Source organism: Vicugna pacos, chromosome 12, assembly GCF_048564905.1.
Source record: "Vicugna pacos chromosome 12, VicPac4, whole genome shotgun sequence".
In the NCBI taxonomy this organism is placed as follows: domain Eukaryota; kingdom Metazoa; phylum Chordata; class Mammalia; order Artiodactyla; family Camelidae; genus Vicugna; species Vicugna pacos.
Genome location: NC_132998.1, coordinates 34,951,037 through 34,970,913, shown reverse-complemented (window position 1 = coordinate 34,970,913; position 19,877 = coordinate 34,951,037). Strand labels below are relative to the sequence as shown.

General features: G+C 35.7%; 1 protein-coding gene across 3 annotated transcripts in view; it reads right to left on the bottom strand.

Moving 5' to 3' along the window:
• The window catches only part of NTN4 (netrin 4), a 104,104-nt gene that overhangs the window by 8,671 nt on the left and 75,556 nt on the right, over positions 1-19,877 (bottom strand). For 2 of the 3 annotated variants that reach the window (XM_072973205.1, XM_006197915.3), the window contains exons 6-8: positions 8,277-8,490; positions 7,798-7,913; positions 1,017-1,085 (exon numbers count right to left, since the gene is read on the bottom strand). In XM_072973205.1, coding sequence (XP_072829306.1) covers positions 1,017-1,085; positions 7,798-7,913; positions 8,277-8,490 — 399 coding nt within the window. The remainder of the gene's footprint in view (positions 1-1,016; positions 1,086-7,797; positions 7,914-8,276; positions 8,491-19,877) is intronic. The other variant, XM_072973204.1, reaches the window with a different exon arrangement.

Sequence of the window (19,877 nt, the reverse complement as noted above, 5' to 3'; positions counted from 1 at the left end):
GAAAAAAATCTCACTTTTTGGGGAAGGTGGCATCATCCCTATTTTACAGATGAGAAAGTTGAAGATGAAACCTCTGGAGAGGTTAAGTTACCCACCTAATAAATCAGAAATAAAACTCATGTAGGTCTGAGCCCAAAGCCTGAGCTTTTTAAATTAATTAATTAATTAATTATTAGTTTTTAAAAAATTAATAGACTTTAGTTTTTAGAGCCATTTCAGGTTCACAGCAGAATTAAGCAGAAAATACAGAGAGTTTGCACATAGCCCTCCCCACCCACACATATATACTCCCCTATCCTCAACATCCCTCATCAGTGTGGCATATTTGGTGCAATCGATGAACCAACATGGACACATTATTATTAATCGAAGTCCATAGTTTACATTAGGGTTCACTCTTGATACTGTACATTCTATGGGTTTTGACAAATGCATAATGATATGCAGCGACCACTGTAGTATCATACAGAATAATTTTATTACCCTAAAAAGCCCCTGTGCTCTAGCTGTTCATTCCTCCCTCCCTCCCTTTCCCCAAGCCCCTGGAAACCACGATCTTTTTATTTTTTCTGTAGCTTTGCCCAAAGCCTGACCTTTTAATTGCTGTGAAATATACTGCTTTAAACTGATTTCTGCTTAGTGTTACTACAGGATAAACTGGCACAGGAATCATTTAAGTGTCTAGAGACTTCCCTTTTAGATTACTTAAAATAAGAAGCATCCATAAGAAAGATGATGTTTCATGATTTTTCCCCCTTTTTGTTGTTTGCCTCTTTTCCATATAGTAGGATAACCTTGCCTTTCCTCTAAAAGTCTCTTGCTCTCAACAGAACATTCAACACCATTTCTATTAGAAAAATCTAGGTCAAGACCAGAATACTGTGTTTACTATTATTATATAAGACTAGTGCTTTGATTTATTGAGAATGTCACAGACCAGGCCACTCATTTCCTAAAAAACTCTTTGTACTTAGTTTGAATAGATTCTTAAAAGCATTCAAGGACTCCAAACTCACCATATGAATATTTCATTCCACAGAATGCCTTGGAGTTTCCTAACACCTGTTCCTTACACTCACATTTACCTACAGAAAGTAAATGAAAAGTATTGTTAGTTGTTTAGAAAAAAAAGTGGAAAAAAAAAGAAAAGAAAAGAAATAAGTAACACCAGGTGGCATAACTCTTTAAGGCTTGAGTTATTCATACAATATAATTCATAAATACTAAGAAACCATGGAAAGTTACTCAAAAGAAATAGAGTCATCTTTTTGAATTGAATTAGTTATCATCCAATAAAGTATTGACCTAAGAAAATACAGAAATGTAGAAACAATGATATATTTTAATGCTTATAATTGATGTTATGATAAATATAGTCTGGTATTAATATCCCATGCTAATGGAAAGGAACAACTGAATGGATACCCTATAGGAAAGACAATTGTCTTTTTACTATTAATGTTCATCATAATAAACGTTAAATAAAATAAAATAATTGAGCAATCCTTTGAAGGTAATGCTATATTCAATTTTAAAAATATTTGTTAAGCACCTGTTATGTGCAGGACATGGTGCTATCTATGTACTTCAGGGTATATAAAGATGAGCAAGATACAATTCTAGCCTGAAGGCTTATAATTCAGTAAAGTGAATAAAGCAAGTGTGTAAACAGTGATAAGTTTTCTAGGACAGGTACAATATGCTCGGGTAAGAGGGCCACATGTCTGGAAAGATGGAAAAAAGGCTTCATGGCTGATTGAAATGGACTTTGAATAATTAGGATATTTTCTCCCAGCAGTTAAAATTATGTACTATAATTATTACATATGAAAGATTTGCCAGACCCTTGTGGAAGACTTTCAGAACGCCTTTGTACATAGTCTATAACAGCAACCTTATACTTATTTATGTATCTGTTTCCTCTCCAGACTGTGATCCTTGAGGACAATGGTTATGTTTTATTCATCTTTATATTCTTAGAGCCCAGAATAGATAGCATTTTCAGTCTTACTGATTTAATAATTAGATATAATTTTAGCCCTTCTCTAACCCCTCTTCTCCTGCCTTCACACATTGCATTTTATAAGCATTGAGTGGGATAGCAGTAGGTAACTTTCACTGAGGAGCACTCACTATGTACCAGACCCTGTTTTAAGTGTTTTACATTTATTTACTCTTCTAAGATTTTAACAAGTAGAAATTTGACAGGAATACAGAGATAAAAGTATGAGCACAGAAATGTAAGAGAGAAAGGGCAGATGTGTTCATGGAATATTCAGTCACTCTGTTTGTCCTGGATACAGACTGAGTTGAGAATAGTGGAAGGTATCATGGAGGACCCTAGTTGATAAGCAGTTTGGGCCTGAATTTAATATGTTAGATAAAGGGGGATTTTCAAAGCTATCAGCTAAAAGAAGTTACATGAATTTAAAAAATCATATATATATATGAAATAATATGTATATATATATATTACATATATATATGTGTGTGTGTGTGTGTGTGTATATATGAAAATTAATCAGGCATTACTGTACCAAAACTAATGGAATGGAAAAAAAATGGAGGCAAGGACCCGTTAGAGGCTAGTGAAACTGGTAACACAGTTAACTAAATTGAGTACCAACTATAAGCCATAAACTTTGTAAGGAATTTTATCCATGTGATTTTATTTAATATTTATAATAAGCTTATCAAATAGGTATTATTAATAAATGAAAAGAATGAAGGCTCAGAGAAGTTAATTAGCTTGTCCATGGCAGCATAGCTGACAAGTAGAAAAGCCAGATTTTAAGCCTCGGTTTGAAAGAATCTGAAGCCTCTGATCTTTCCACTCTACTGTCTTTCTAAGGCTGATGGAATGTGGGTCTGAGAGGTGGTCATGGTGTAGATAGGAAGACATATCAAGGGATGCTGCAGAGTTAGGGTCTACAAATCCTGTCAATGAATTGGATAAGGGCAAGGGAAGAGGAAGCATAAAAATGTACCTGAAGCCAAGGTGACAGAGAGGATTGTAGTTTCACTAACAGAAATTGGGAAGTTAGGAGAAGTAGAGCATTTTAGGGGTGTATAATTTAAGGTTTTTAAGGTAGTAATTGTCTAACTTAATTATTGAAAAGATACTGAGTAGCTCATAGGCGAAAAAGCCAAAGAACCAGAACTCTGAAAGGACAAAAAGCGAGAGCGCTCCAGAGTCTCTTTTATGATTTTGCCATTGGAGTCACGAACTCTAATCATTTTCAGACTTTGTCATGTTCAGCTCAAGGTTTAAATTCCAGGGGGAGAGCATCTGATTGCATCTCCAAGACTGTATTAAGTGGGGGAAGAGTGGTTCCCCAAAGAAGAATTGGATTGAGCTACCACAGAAATAGCAGGAAAAAAGGGGAAATGGATCTGATCAGGCAAAAAAAAACAACAGAGCTCTAGTACAAGGAGAATATAATGAATTAGAGATGCTAACAAATATTTGAGTGGAAATGAGTATGATTCTGGTGAGATCAGGTAGAGGGACATAGTGATGTGGAAACTATTGACATATTGACTCAACCTAAAGTTTCCTGAGAATCATCCTCAGAGAATGAGATTTGCAAGTGGAAACTCCCAGGGGAATTAAAAAGTAAGAAAGATACATCAAAGGTGCTTAAAGTGAGTTGTTGTGATTTGTTCAGTAATACTGCTTACCATCTAAACAAAGCAGAGGATTTCTCATTTGGAAATTGTTGTAACCTAAGTGAATATCCCTCAGCCTTTCATGATTCCACCAAAGCAGGAGAGTATGGTAACTACCATGGTATGAAACCTAATGTTTGGAATTTGCAGATATTATTATAGATAAACAACAAGGTCCTACTGTATAGTACAGGGAATTATATTCAATACCTTGTAATAGCCTATAATGAAAAAGAATATGAAAAGGAATATATTATATGTATATATATGTAACTAAATCACTATGCTGTACACCAGAAAATAACACAACATTGTAAACCAGCTAAACTTTAATTAAAAAAAAGCTTAATGGAACTCCAAATGGCAGATCTTATTCCTCAACATGATGTTCTTCTCTTTAGTCCTTCAGTCTATGAGAACATGAATAGGTCTGTTATTTGAAGATCTTTCCTTGGCTGCTTTCCAATGCTCCCTTTTCATATGTTAAGAAATCAGTCATTAAAATTTGCTTTTGAATAAATCTTTGTTGATTAGGCTTCAGCCCAGATGTGTTTTCTTAAAAGAAATCTGGAAGGCGATGAAAATCTGTTTAGTTTTACTGGGTTATTAGAATATTTCAAAAAAAAAAAAAGAGAGAGAAGCATTGTTTACAATTCTGTGGTAATAGCTGAAGCCAGTTTTGTTGTAGAGGAAGTGAAATTTTACATCGGATGTTCTCTACCCCACAAGAAGTGGTAGAAATTAAGAGTGTCTTGGTATAGTGCATTATACTTCTAGTTATGGAAACTTATGGCAGGTAAATAGGTAGGTAGGTACATAGATTTGAAAATGAACCACAGTGCTTAGAAAACAGATTATCACATTTTTTGTTAAAGAAAGTGCCCAGGGGTACTAATCTATACCCAATTGGAATATTGCTGTTTAGCAGGAAACTGAATAACGTCTTCCTCAGTCCAGAGCTCATCTAGATGAATTTCAGAGACTCTCTGGGGACACGATAGACCTAACAGCTGCCGTGGATGTGAGAGGCTGGAGTAGGACTGATGGCAGCACGTTATGTTCTTCATTGGTGTGCTGCCAGCTCCCTACAAACATGATGATTGGCTTAATGAAAGTTCTATGGTACTAGAACTTTGCTTTTTTACCGATTTGGCTTTGTAGACAAAGTTAGAGAATTCTGAAAACTGTTGTGTTAGAAAAATAGAAGAAATCTTCCAAAAGTGGTTATTAAAGTTAACATCATAGAATTCAGACTCTGTAGCATTAAGGCGCAAAATTAATGGGAAAGAGTCTTCTTTTTCATATGCTAAAAAGATAAATACAACAACTTCATATTACCTTATCTTTCCCACCTCTTTTCCTGTTGCAAATTTAACTGAAACCATTAGGAAAATGATCATAAGATTAAGTGAAGAAACCATGATACAGAACTGCAATACCAGTGTTCCTCAAATTTGAGTTCTTGATTCTTGAAAGATCCATAAGTTCTTGGTGAGAATGTATTAAAATTATGGTTTCTTACTCTGTTCCAGCCACTCTGGCCTTGCTGTTTCCTGAATAAGCCAGGCCTAGTCTCACCACAGGGCTTTTGCACTTGCTGTATCTTCTGCCTAAATTCTCCTCTGTTAGCTGTATTGCTCACTCCCTTACCATTTTCAGAGTTTTTTCTCAAAAATCCTTTCATAGGACTTTTCTTATCACCCCATTTAAAAGTATGTCTGTCTCAAGCACTTATTATCCTCTGCTTTATTTCTCCATTATACTAAACATCATTAAATACTTCGCTTGTTTCTTAACTGTCTTCCTGTACATGAATGTAAGCTCTTTGGAGGCTGGGATTTTTGTCTGTTCAATTACTAAATTTACAGCACTGGCACATAGTATGGGTACTCAATAAATATTTGTTAGATGAATGAATTCATAAAGAACTCCTACAAACTAGTAAGAAAATTAAATAGGAAATTCACAGAAAAGGAAACCTGAATGGCCAAGAAACTGTAAAAAATTACTAATTAGGAAAATGCAACTTAAAAATGGTAAGATCTCATTTCATATCCATCAGATTGGCAAAAACTTCGAGGTTTGATGACATTAATTTTAGAAGTCCAATAGACAGTAAGTAAGTTAAACTGCCTGAGTTAGTAAGTTAAAATAGTGTTTGGCCCCTTGTATGTGCTATATAAACATTTGTTAAGTAAACACAAAGTATTAGTGAGGATGTAGAGCAACAGGATGCCATTTTTTGCTGATGAAATGCAAATTTCTACAACCACATGAGAGAGCTATTTGGTAATAAGTGGTAAATTTGACAATAAGAACACTTGTGACCCAACAGTAGGTCACAGTAGGTTATGCCCTAGAACAAGGGTCAGGAAACATTGTTTTAAAAGAAACAGATGGTAAATATTTCAGGCTTTGTGGGCCAAGGGGCAAAATTAAAGATTTTATGTAGGTATTTATATAACCATTTAAAGTGTAACCATTTAAACCTTAGAACAGGTAGCTTGTAGCCTACAGAAAAACAGATGGCAGGCCACATTTGGCCTGAGGCCGTAGTTTGCCAGCCCCTGCTCTAGTGAAACTCCTCAAGTATACAAAGTCACATGTAAGAGAACATTCATGGTAGCATTATATATAATAGTGGAAAATTGGAGATTGGAAATAACCTAAATGGCAAACAATGTGAGAATAAGAAATCTCGTATTCTATAATAAAATGGATAAATGTAAAAAAAAAGTAAGTATTTAAGTCAAAAAATTTTAAAAAGGTAGGTAAGTTATCATGTGCCTGAGATTTTAAAAACATTATATAAGGGGGAGGGTATAGCTCAAGTGGTAGAGCACATTCTCAGCATACACAAGGTCGTGGGTCAATCCCCAGTACCTCCTCTAAAAAGCCTAATTACCTCCCCCCACCAAAAATTTTAAAAGAACTTAAAGCATTATGTAAATATATAAATTATAAACTCTTTAGTGTATATATATAGTAAAATAGTAAAAATATGAAAATGAATGATGAGCACCAAAATTCAGGTTAGTGGTTATTCTGTGGAGTAAGGGAGGCTAGTGAGTTTGTAGACTGGTATACCAGGGGCTTCAAATGTATCTATAACATCTTATAATTTAAGTGAAAATATGAGACAATTATAGCAAAACCCAAGATTTGAAACATAAGATTTGAAACATTAGAACATATGATATGGGTGTCCATATCATATTTTTGGCATTTGTAATGTTTAATAATAAGGAATATTTTAAAACTTACTGTAAGTTTAATTTGGATGATTTGGTGAGGATTTTACAACAAGATGCTGACACTAAGATTTCATGCCCACATTTGTGTTTGTGCTAAGAGTAAGCTGGTGCTAAATAAAACTACTTGATTTTCTGTGAGAGAAGAATAGAGGAAGGCTGAACATAGAAATTATGTATCCACACCAATATCACAGCATTCTCCTCAAATGATGAAACAGAGAAATATCACAGGAAAATTGAATCAGAAGAAATTGTACTATAGACCAGGTAACCTCAAAGAACCATATTTATGTAGTAAACAGTGTTTTGGCTTCAGTAAAAATAATTTTTTATATTCAATTAATATTATTAATTTGAAATTTACTAGTTTTCGACTTATATTTGTTTGTAAAATTATTTTTGTTTTCTAGTGTAAAAAAGCTAAATATAAGGTGTTCACAGCTAACTTTTGCATTGTACATATTGAGTTACACTAGGTCTGTAAGAATATTTTTCCTTTAAATGTGTCTGTACATTCCCATAGAGTTAGCTCTCATCTGTGTAAAACATTATGCTTTAGAGACAGGGAAACACACCAAAGTATTAAGAGTGGAAACAACGAGATTTGGGTATATTTTTAACTGTGATGTTTTGCATTTTCCAAATTTTCTATACTAATTATATGTTACTCTAACGATCAGAAAATAAAGAAAAGCTTGTTAAAATACTCTTTTAGCTATATTTAACAGTTTTATACTTATGCGGAATCACTACTTTGTTAACCTCAGAACTAAAGAGTTCTTATAAGATCCAAAATCTGTTCTCTGGTTTGTTGTGAATCACCATTACTGAAGACCAGACAGTGGAAATATGATACCTGGTTCTATCATCTCACCTGAATGTCGAAGTGCCGAAAATCCTTGCTCATCCTCCCACTCCCAGGTTGGTTCACTCTTATTGTGTATGGAATGGAAGTCAGGAATTTCATGATACCAGTCTATGTCTGTGCTGCTAATAAAGTAGAAAATGATGAAAAACTTATTAAGGATTTCTTAGAACTTGAATGAAATGAATATACTTATAGAGATTTAAGCCTTATCAGCTACATTCCAATTTTTTCACTTTTCAGAAATAAAGAGTGTTGTAAGGGCCTACTGTTAAAAATAATCATTTATTTTGCAAAGTGAGCCAGACCATCTCTAGAATCTTGCAAGAACAAATAACTTGACCCTGCAATTTGACAAAAATTCTTTGAAGAGATGTGTAGATACATCTTTGCTCCACTAGTGGCATGCAAGGTTTTGCAAATCACTACCAGATCTTCAAAAGAATCTGAAAGACACATAGATAAGAGCAAGAGCCATGCACATTCACCTGCTAATGCAGTCTCCTGTGAGAGGGTCGCAGCTCCCTGCACAGTCACAGGGCCTGCAGCCGTAGTCTCCGAAGCCCCAGTATCCCACCATACACCTGTCACAGTGTGGCCCTGCCACCCCAGGCTTGCAAGGGCAGTCACCATTGCTGGGGTCACAGAAGGTCACTGAGCTGAAAGGAAGGACAGCTGATCCAACTGGATGACAGGAACACACTACAACAGAGAAGACACACAAGGACTGATGAGTGACTAGATTATCTGTGGAGATTAAGCCCAGCAATCCCACACTGACTTTCCTTCACCACACAGCATATCTCTGAGGCTCCTCCTGTACCCACTTGTTGTGCTCAGAGAATAAAACCTAATTAAATTAGAGATAAGAAGATATCATTAGAAAAGCACATCTGCTGCAAATGAACCACATACTTTATTTTAAAATTAAGGGCATTAAATATGAATGGCTTTTGTTTGGGGTGATGAGAATGAATCAGCAAAGAAAAAAAAGAAGGAGCAGTTAGTAAGGAAGGAAAAAAATCATGAGTGTGTGGTGTTCTGGAAGCCAAACAACGAAAATTTCAAGGAGGTGGACAACATCAACTATGTTAAATGCTGATAGGTCCAAGAAGATGAGGAACAGGATGAACTATTGCACTAGACAACATGAAGGCCATTGATGTCCTTGGCAGGAATACTTTCAGTGTAATAGTGAGTGGCGAGCCTCACTGAAGAAAACTCAGGAGAGAGTGAGAGGAGAGGAGCTGAGCATGAGAACAGATAGCTCTGTTGAGGAGCTTTTCTGTAAGGGCACGGAAGTGTGGTGGTAGCTAAAACTGAATAGGGAGATGACCTGATGTGAAGGTTTGAGTCTTTGTCTTGTCTGTTTTAAGATGGATCTATTACAGCATGTTCAATACTTTATGTTAATGGAAATGATCCAGTAGAAAGAGAAAAATTAATGACTAAAAGAGAGATGGGAGAATTTTTAAAGGGATACATGAGTAAGGAAGAAAGGATGGGATCTGGTGTAGAAGAGGAGGTGTTGGCCTTGGGTAGGAGGGTGATTAGTTCATAGTAACAGGATGGAGGCTAGAGCATGTGGACAGAGACACAGGGAAGTGGATAAAAGCAGTGGTAGGAGCTGGTGGGATTTTTCTTCTGATTGCTTATATTTTCTGGATGAAATAGAAAGTGAGGTCATCAGGTGAGAGAGGTGAAGAGTGGGAGTGGAAGAAGTATAATCGTCAGGCCACATGGAGGCCACCTTTTGAGGTTAGTAGTCATGAATTTATAGTGACACCAGATAAAACGATTGGTAGGTTCTCTAGTCCTGTACAACTAAGAGAGTTCAGGTAGATACAGGAAGAAAGCTTGATTTCATTTGCATAGTGCTGTGGACTGAATGTTTGTGTCCCCCACAATGTGTATGTTGAAGCCTAATCCTCAATGTGATGGTGTTTAGAGGTGGGTCCTTTGGGAAGTTTGGATACAGTCTGGAGGAGATGAGATTGGTGTCATCATGAGGGGATGAAGAGTGCAGAGCTCTCTTCTTTGTGAAGGATGTTAGGCAACAACAGAAGTTGGCAGGCTGCAACCCAGAAGAGAGCTCTACCAGACCCGAACTATGCTGGTACTTATCTTAGACTTCCAGCCTCCAGAGCTGTGAGAAATAAGTGTTTGCTGTTTAAGTCACCCGGTCTATGGTATTTTGTTGGAGCAGCCTGTATGGGCTAAGACAGTTGCTCAGATTAGAATCTATAATCAGCCATTTCTGCATGTCTTTTCTATTAATTGAATTCTTCCCCTCAGCCCTCTCCCAGGTCCTGCAATCGCCTACCACTCACAGTTTGACAATCCCCAACACTTTCTTTGTTCCTGGAACAGCAAAAATAGCTGAACAAAGTAAAAAAAAAAAAAAAGTGCTTTTTGGGTATATCGCAAATTTGTGTAACCTAACTTCAGTTGGGTCCTCAGCTGGGTCCCCTACCTGATACTCATTAACCCTATTTATTCAATTTTACCTGACCTTAAAAAAAAATTCCTTACAGTGGCTGTCCCAAAATTTCTTCAGGTTTTTTAATTCACTCTAACCACTTGGTCTGAAGATTTTAATTCACTGATAAGGTCCTCTAGATAATCTTTTCTCTATCTCAAAAATCTCTGTCTTTATCTTTCCATTCTTCTTTCTGAGAATCAAATGAGAAAGCTGGATTTGATCTTGCTTTATGGCCTTGACTCTCACAAGCTCTGTGATCTTGAGCAAGAAATTTAACTTTTCTGAACGTCAGTTTCTCGATTTGGGTATTTACATCTCATGAAGACTTCATGAGGATGAAACTATTGTAAATGAAATTATTTCAGCAACGTGCATAGCACAGAGTCTGACACTTACCAAGCCGACTCTACCTGTGGAGTCTTCTCAACTAACATTTTAGGTCCCACTCCCTCCTTTATCCCCCTGGAAACTGATTTTATTAATTACTTTATTTGTCATTAAAAGCTTCATTTGATTTCAGTCTGGCTTCGGATCATTTACTAACTGTGTGACATTTGACAAGATACCCAGCCTCTCATTATCACAGTCTTGTTGTTTCTAAAATGGAAAAGAGAGTAATATCCAGCCTCCTACAGTTGTTGTAAGGATGAAAGGAGACCATGTATGTAAAGCACTTATTGTAGTGTCCGGCACATGGTTAATTAATAGTGAATTAACTAATGAATTCAATAGCTAATTCTTGTAGAGGTGTAAGGTGTCTGCTTGCATAAGTTATGGTGTCAGTTCATGAGGAACTCATAGCTTGTGAGGGAAAGAGAGAAATAAACAAAAAATTTCCATATACCGTGATTAGAGGTTTATAAGAGCACAGAGGAAGAGAGCACAGGCTGATGGAATCACATAGGATTCACAAAGGAGGGATCATTCTGATGAGCTGTAAAATAAGGACAATCTGCACATGCCTATTTCTGTATTTACCAAATTTATTTCACTTGGCTACTCACTTTTTACTCCCAATCCTACTAATTTCTCCAAGAATTAGTGTTCCTGGACCCTTCAGGAAATGCTTTTTTGATCTGGTATTCTTTTTCCTCCTTTAAATCTCATCTTCATCAAGGAATTGCTTTCTTACTTATTCAGAGGCCATGATGTACACTGGACATTAATATTGCTGAAATATTAGGTACATATAAAAATAGCTATACAAGATGGATGAACTCAATGATATATGTTGTCCATGTCCACAATGCCTAAAACTCAGCCCAACAAATCAATCAAAATCCTTCCCACACTGAACGCCAACTGCTAATTATGCTCACAGTCAAATTTAGTGAGATGCTTCTTGCTAAGACCACAGTCACAACACTCACATCCTACAAATACTGAATACGATAGTACTTCACAAAGTTCTTCACCCACAGAGCTTATCCTGAAAGATGAGTAGGAGTTTACAAGTTGAAAAGGAGGGGAAGATATGCAGTTGCTTATTCTAGCCTGTCTTTAGATACTCTCCCCATTGAATTTCTTTTTTTTAAATTTTATTTATTTATTTATTTATTTATTTTTGGTGGGGGGAGGTAATTTTGGAGGAGGTACTGGGGATTGAACCCAGGACCTTGTGTATGCTAAGTATGTGCTCTACCACTTGAGCTATACCGTCCCCCACTCCCTTTTTTTTTTTTTTAACTTTATTTGCCAGTTGAATTTCTTTTAAATAATTTTAAAAAATGTAATTGTGGTAAAAAAACACATACCATAAAATTTACCATCTTAACCATTTTTTAAATATATATTTTTAATTGAAGTATAGTCAGTTTACAATGTTGTTTCAATTTCTGGTGTACAGCACAATGCTTCAGTCATACATGAATATACATGTATTTGTTTTCATGTGCTTTTTCACCATAAATTCACACCATACACAAAAATAAACTCAAAATAGCTGAAAGACTTAAACATCTTAACCATTTTAAGTGTACAGTTCCTCTCCATTGCATTTTATGTTTCTGCATTGTATGTGGAAGCTCTTCCTGCTTCCTGAAAATGTGAAGCTCTCTCATGCCTCAGTGCTCCTGGCTGTGCCTGCATTGCCTTTACTTTTATATGCTTCCTTGTCCCACACCCTCCAGTTAACTACTCTATCCTCTATGCTGCCTCTGTTCTTTGTATATATTTCTGTTTTGTGTGTATCACAGTACATCATTATTATTTGTTTATGTGCCTGTCTCTCTTATTACTAGACTCTGAAGTCACTGACAGAAGGATCTTTATCTTCTTATTTTTGTTTCCTAGGCTCCCAGTGTCTGGTACATAGTAGATGCCCAAATAAGCACTTATGGATTTGACCTGAAGGCTGTGGGGATCATATGTGAAAGGGCACGGCCTATTTGGGGAATGAGAAGTTTAGTGTGTCTAGAGTGTACGTTGAGTGGAAACCAGCTGAAGCTGATGAGGTAGAAAAAAAGCTGTAGTGTTAGGTTTGGAGCCGATTGTGGATAGGCCTAACCAAGAAGTTGAATTTTATCTTATGGGTATAAAGAATCATAAGAAGTAAAACATTAAAAAAAAAACAGAATTATGACATGGTTATAATTTAATTTTGAATGTTACTTTGGTGGTATTGTGTGAAATAGACTAGAGTAGGAAGAGACTGATGGCAAGAAAACCAAAGAAATGACAGAGAATGAGGAATTGGACCAATACAATATATGTAGGAATGGGAGAAAAAGTTGGATGTGAAAAACTTTTTTTTTTTTTAGATTGGATTGATAGGATTTGGAGACCATCTGGGTGAGTAGGTAGAATGCATTGTTGAGGGACAAACAGAAACTGAGGAAGATTTTAAGGTTTCTAGTTTATGAAAGTGAATAGCTAGTGACATTACTCGCAAAGATTTAGAATACAGGGCTAGAGTAGGTTGGGGCAGGTAGATCCATGTAGGGGTGGAGATAGGCAAGGGAGGGAGAAGAAAATGAGTTCAGGGTTAGACATATTAAGTCTGAGATGCCTGAAGGATACACTAGTAAGTTATAATAGGCAGCCAGAAATAATAATCTGAAGCATAGGTGGAAGATTGGAGTCACAAATACAGTTTTTTTTAATTGATAATAGGCAAGTAATAATGTCTAACAGGAGGATATTGGTGACTTGTGAGAGAGAACAGGAGCTGAAGAAATGCAGGTACTGATGGTGTACTACTCTGTTTAGGTCTCTGTGTCTCTTTTTTTTAAATCTATAATCACTAAAACAGTGGTTCCCAAACCAGGAGAAATGTGAAAAATTTGCATAAGTTCCTTACATCTTATCTCTGTGACACACACCCTTTCTCTCCCCTCTTATGCTCTCCTTGGTTGAGAACCACAACAATAAATAAGAGTATGGAATGTTGCTTATTTTTTTTTTAAACAAAAGGTATAAATTATCTTTTTAGGAAGAATCTCATTTATTTGTTCACTCAACCAATATGTGTTAGTTAATAACTCTAATGTTTGTGAAGCATTTGTAGTTTACAAAACACAATTACCCCTTAGTCAAATATTTAAGGGCCTTTACAGTATGGCCGTAGTCTACATTTACAGTCTTTCCTCTCTAGTTGCCTATAACCCTGCACTTGCCTATAGCCCTTATTCTAATTGAATAAGATGAATTCTTGCAGATGGCCTTTATTCTAATTAAGTGGAACCCCAATCTTTCCTGTTTCTGTACCTTTATTAATTTCAACAGGGAACTCTTTCCTCCTAAATCTGTCTTTCAAAATTCTACATGTCCTTTAAGATCTATTCAAGTGTCAGCCCTAAGGTTTGTCTCTGGAAGGTGTAGAGTTAGGGTCAAAGAGATTCAACAATTTGAAGAAGTGGAAGTTCTCAAGGTAGGAGATCTGTTTGCATCTTTCTTGTAAAGATAGAAATTCTGACATTGAAATGTACTGCTATTCAGGAAAGAGTGAGATGCAGCATGCTTCCCTCTTCCACCCTCTCCCACCTCACCAAGTATGAAGCCCAAGGCAGCCATTCCAGTTACCCATCTAAGGGACAAGTTTACCTTCTTTTATAAGTCATTTCTTATTCCAATTCAGTTAAACATGATTCATCCTTTATTTGAAACCCTCTAGTGGTTTAAAAATAATGTTTCTCTTCTTATAGCTCTGATCACTTCTACTTTGCATTTCAGATGTTTTACTTTGCTCTGTGAAACCAGTCTGTAAATTCCTTGAAGGTGTACATGGATCTCACTCACCTATCCCCTGAAGTGTTTAATGGAGGCAGACTTCTTAGCTAAATTTTTACCTTTATGAGTCCCACATTTCTACTTTACCAGGTTGTATTGAGGATTAAATGAGACACACACAGTGTCCCTAGCACTTAAAAAGCAATTAGCAAATAGAAGATTATGGCTGCTAAAAAAAGACTGTTTCATTGAATTAAAAGGCAGTGATGAAAAAGCTATTTACAAAGGGCAGTGGAGAAAAACACCATAATGGATGTTGTTTGAAAGGATAATGGTGTGGGTGTTTTGTCTAAGCAGCATTTATTTATCCATTCACCTATTCAACAGACATTTAATGTGTATCTGCTATGTGCTAAATACTGAGCAAACTCCTGGGGATCAATTTTAATAAGATAGTCTTGGCTCTTAAAGAGATCCATAATTTAGAAGAATAATTATTACAAGATTTTAAAAAACTTACCTAACTCAATGAAAGAAGTAAAGATTTTGCCTCTAACCATTGAATTTCTCAGGAGACCAGTTTTATTTCAGTTCATAGAGTTATGGTGATTGCATTAAATCCCTCTGATTTCTTTCTTTTGGTTGGATTTCATTATGAAAACATCAGACATTTTCTCTTGAGATAGAAAAGCAGTTTTGACTTGTCATTTGTTTTTGACTAATAAATAATTTGGAGAGATTATATAATATGTAACATATATGTATCAAAATGCTTTGTAAAAAAATGCTTTGTGAAGACTTTAAATTAAATCTCGTAATCTAATATAAACATTTCATCATTCTGAGGTGACTAAACCAATAGTTACTGTATCACTCAGTTAAGTCAACTTGGTTTTTTACAGCAGATAGGGGAGCCAGAAGAAAGACAATGTAGGGCTCCCATCTAATTTATTATACGGTATTCCACCACCACCACCATTATCTTTTGCTCTAGTAGAAAATGGAGTCCTTTCTAGGATTTGACCTCTCTGTACTGTCATATATTTTAAAACTCACACATTATTTCAGGAATGGCCAGAGAAGAATGTAATTCTGTCACATGTGCTAGTGGATTTCTGTCAATGTGACTTTTCACATAATTACAAGATAAAAATACCATTTGGAAACTATGCAGAACTAGCTCCAGGCAGAAGGCCCTGACACCTTTCATGGCATACTTTTTTCAGACTGCACACTAAGGCTTGCCTTGCATACCTATCTTCTGAAGTTTGTATAGCAGGCAATATTTGACACACGTAATCCACATTTCTTATTTTCTTCCAAAATGCAAATATATTTTTTTCTTACTTGAGGGAAAAAAGGTTCTTCTTAGATTCTAGTTCAGGTTCTGATTCTCCAACATATGTTTCTTACTAGTTGTTGATTCTAAAATGCAACCCAAGCACTTAATTTTTATGCATTCATTATGATGAATGTCAAAGTTAGAACCCAATTGAAGTAACATAAATCCTTGACTTCAGCTTTGTCTTCCTCTTGTTAAGCATAAAACCTAATAGTAAAGATTGAACTAATATCATATACTATTATTCTTAACTTAATTATTTTTTTCATTATAATTTTTGGTGTATTCAGCTGTGGTGATTGTTCTTGACAGCCAAGATGGTGTTTTGGGTGGTAGCCAGATATATTTAGAAGCTACATGGCCTGTCTGGGTAGCAAATCATTCATTACTAGAGTAATTATTAGAACTACCCTCTAAAAGAAAATTTGCCCTAGGCTGCTCTCCCATGACCATATTGGAAAAACAAAATTACTAAAATTGTCATTTTAATTCCTAAATATTGTCACAAGATTTTTAAAATAATTAAAACAACTTATTTTAAGTAGTATATTCTGTACCGGTATGTCCTGTTACAAGAAAACCTGACATAGTAATACAAAACTTTCAGAAAAGATGGGATAGAGGAAATGGGTACTGTACAAAAGATTTTACAACAGTTTTCCTTCAAATGATAAATTTAGATAATTGCTGAATGTTGTAAAATTTTATTTAGAGATACACGGTTGTGGCATTATATCTATTATGTGAAGTACTGTCCCCCCATAAGGTATTTACAGAAAGGATTTAGTATATGAGGCTGCTTTTCCCCCAGGAAACATAACTGTTAATGAAACAATAGAACATGTTTTTAAATAAACCTGTGTATCTGTGAGGTTCTGAAACTAATAATTGTTTCAATCACAAAGGCTGACAATAAATACAGCTGTTTGGAAATCACCTGTAATATCTCTTAGGAAGACGTAAAATAAAACAAAGGCAATATAACTGAGTTGGTAAGGTACAAACTTAGGAGTCAGACTAGGAGAGTTCAAATTCTTGATAATGAGGCTTACTCCTTATATGACTCTGTGAAATTAACACCCTCAAATCTCAATTTTCTCATCAATGAAGGAAGAGCAATAATACCTATGCCATAGGGTTTTTTGTGAGAGAATTAAATGAGATAATGTATGCATGTAGCAATGTTTCACAATTTAGTGGCACCAAATGCTCAGATAATAACCGTTATTATTATCTGGTTGAAACATATTAGTTTTTAAATGTCCATCATTCATTCATTCATTCATCACAGCTTCACCAAAGAGTTCTTGAACTCTAGGGTTAACATGAACCATACTAGGGGCTGAAGATACAAAGATAAATACAGAGTCATATCTCTTCACGGAGGAAAGAAAGACATGCAAATGAAAATTACGAGGCAGTAAATGTTAGAACAGAGGTAGTCCAAGGTGCACGGAAACATAGAAGAAAGAATAACAGCTGCCTCATTGCAAATATAGGTTATTTTTAAGGGAAATTAATGATCTAACTGGCTTTCAGAATAGGATGAAATTCCTTGCTTTGCATCTGGGAGAAATTTGGTGGCAAACAGCTTTCCTGACTAACCTAAGTCCTATAGAATTGGGTTACTCTCTTGTTCCTTTATTTGGTTAAGAAAATTAATCAGCTATTACTCTCATTTTGTGGATCAAAGTATGTTGAGAAAAAGTAGGGTGTTATCTATGGTCCTGCTGCTTATAGGGAGGTACCCTGCAATGTAATGCAGGATAAGAGTCACAGCTGTCAATCCACTTGAACATAATAGGTATGTGAATATGGGTACAAAATGGCCAGGAACATAATGGAAGAGTTACGGCTTCCTTTATCTTGATGGGGTTGCTAAAGCCTTTGGTGGTGGAGTCACAGGAAACCACTGCTGTCTTTTCATCTTTATTCTTACCTTCATTAATGCTCTAGGAGTCTGCACATCTTTCACTCAGAGAGTAATCCACGATGCCAAGCATGGGGTAGGAACAACCTGCTGATTTCAGTGTCTCACATTTTCTAAATTGCCAAGACTCCTTATTATCACCTGATGGCTCTAGCATTTGCTATTTAGTTAGTAAAAGCTACACTGGGAGCAAAATATCCTGAAAGTATCTGTTCCTGATTTAGCTTTTCTAAAAACAGAACTCAAAGTTCAAGGCTCTCCACTGGGAAAGAAGCTGCTATTGAGCCCTTTCACCAGGGCTCAGCGGCCACTCCTTCAGCAGTGCCTCCCAGCCTCCCAACATTGTTTTCTCCTGAAAAGGCCGAGACTCTACAGAATTTCTGATGGGGAATTTTTAATATCAAAGCCATCTTGAAAGCTGCCCAGTTTTCTGCCAAATTTCTTAGAAGGAAAGGGAGATGACTTTGAGATGCAGCTTCAAACAGAAAGGAGACAGTATGAACTGTTATTACTATATTAAGTGTGAAATTAAATGTTAGATAAAATGAAGTCTTCTACCTTTTTTGGGTACTGTTTTCTCCTTTCCTTCTACTATCAACTTTTTTTTTTTTTTTGGCTAGTGGATGAATAGCTATAAAAAAAATAAAGGAAAAAATTGTAAATGCACTTTACTCTGTCAAAGACAATTTGATTTACCTCTCTACTCTCCTAAGGAGCATTTTTCTTTGCATCCTTAAATGTTATATACATTGTGTTAAAAAATAGCTAGTTCCACAATATTCAAATTATATGTTAATTTAAAAATTACACTAGAATAAATTTAATAAGAAAATAATCTAAATTAAGATGTGCCTTTCAGTTACTGAAATACAATGTCTTCTTAGTTGTACATCCCACACAAAAGAAAGAGATCAATTTATGCTTGAAATCTAGTCATTCCTGCCTCTATTGAATGCTTTTAAAAAATAAATATTAGGTATTTCCTATCTGTCTTCTATAAACTTTCAAATGAGTAATGCAAATAAATACCAAAGTCATGCCTGTTATTTTTAATGCTTTACTACGTGACCACTGCTCAGACCCTCAATTTGATTTCTATATCATTCCTTTCCTATTTACTAGTTGTAACTAAGCCAGTTACTATTTAGTCCTGGGTGTATCTAAGAGATCAGCCAAATAGCCAATTTTATATTCCTGAGTTGCCACTTCAGTTAAAACTGAAGAAAGTACTTTTGAGTGTACAGAAAAATTTTATTATGAGAAAACTTTTTGGTATAATTTTGGACACCATATTTTACTTGGGAGAATTTGGTAATATTATGCTCCATTATCTCTTTGTTTAAGACAGCCTTCTATGTTCCCAGTCCACTCAGGCACCATCCATCTAGGCACTTAGTCAGGAACTGAAGTACCTCTAGCTCCTTTTTCCTTTGGGGAAAGAACCCCTATTGACTCCATTTTTATCTCCATTGAACCGATGAGCTAGACCCTGCTATAATCTGTCATGGTACCCTTTTCTTCTTAATACTTAGTGCAGTTTTTAATTACATATTTACTTGGATAAATTTATTTATAGCCTGTTCCCATGGGGTAGGGACTTCTGTTTTGTTGTATATATCGTGAGTAGGATAGGCCCACCACGTGGTAGGCACTGAGTAAATCTGTGCTGAGTTTAAAAAAAAAATGGGTTAATTATAGTCACTTAATAAATATCTCTTAATGATTGATAGTGTTCTGGCCTCAAGTGTAATCTCTTTATGATTTTCCACCTCACTGCTGTCTCTATAGCACATTGTGAAGGTTTAGAAGGTAGGAGAGCCTTTTCATTACTGTATCCCCAAAACCTAGGACATGCCTGACCCATTTTCAGGACTTAATCTCTGTTGAATAAATGTGCCTCTCAATGAGTGACAACCAGGAAATGATTTTATATTTTGATGAACCTCCTAAAAGGCTCACTTTATTTATTTTAGTATCCTAGTACCACAACACTGCAACACTAAGAAACAAATAGAACAAATAGGGGGGCGGGGGGTGGAAAGGGACACACTGGGATTTCAAAATGTAGAATAGATGGATGGTATTGTGCTGTGTAGCACAGGGAAATATATGCAGGATCTTGTTGTGGCTCACAGCGAAAGAAAAATGTGACAATGAATGTGTATATG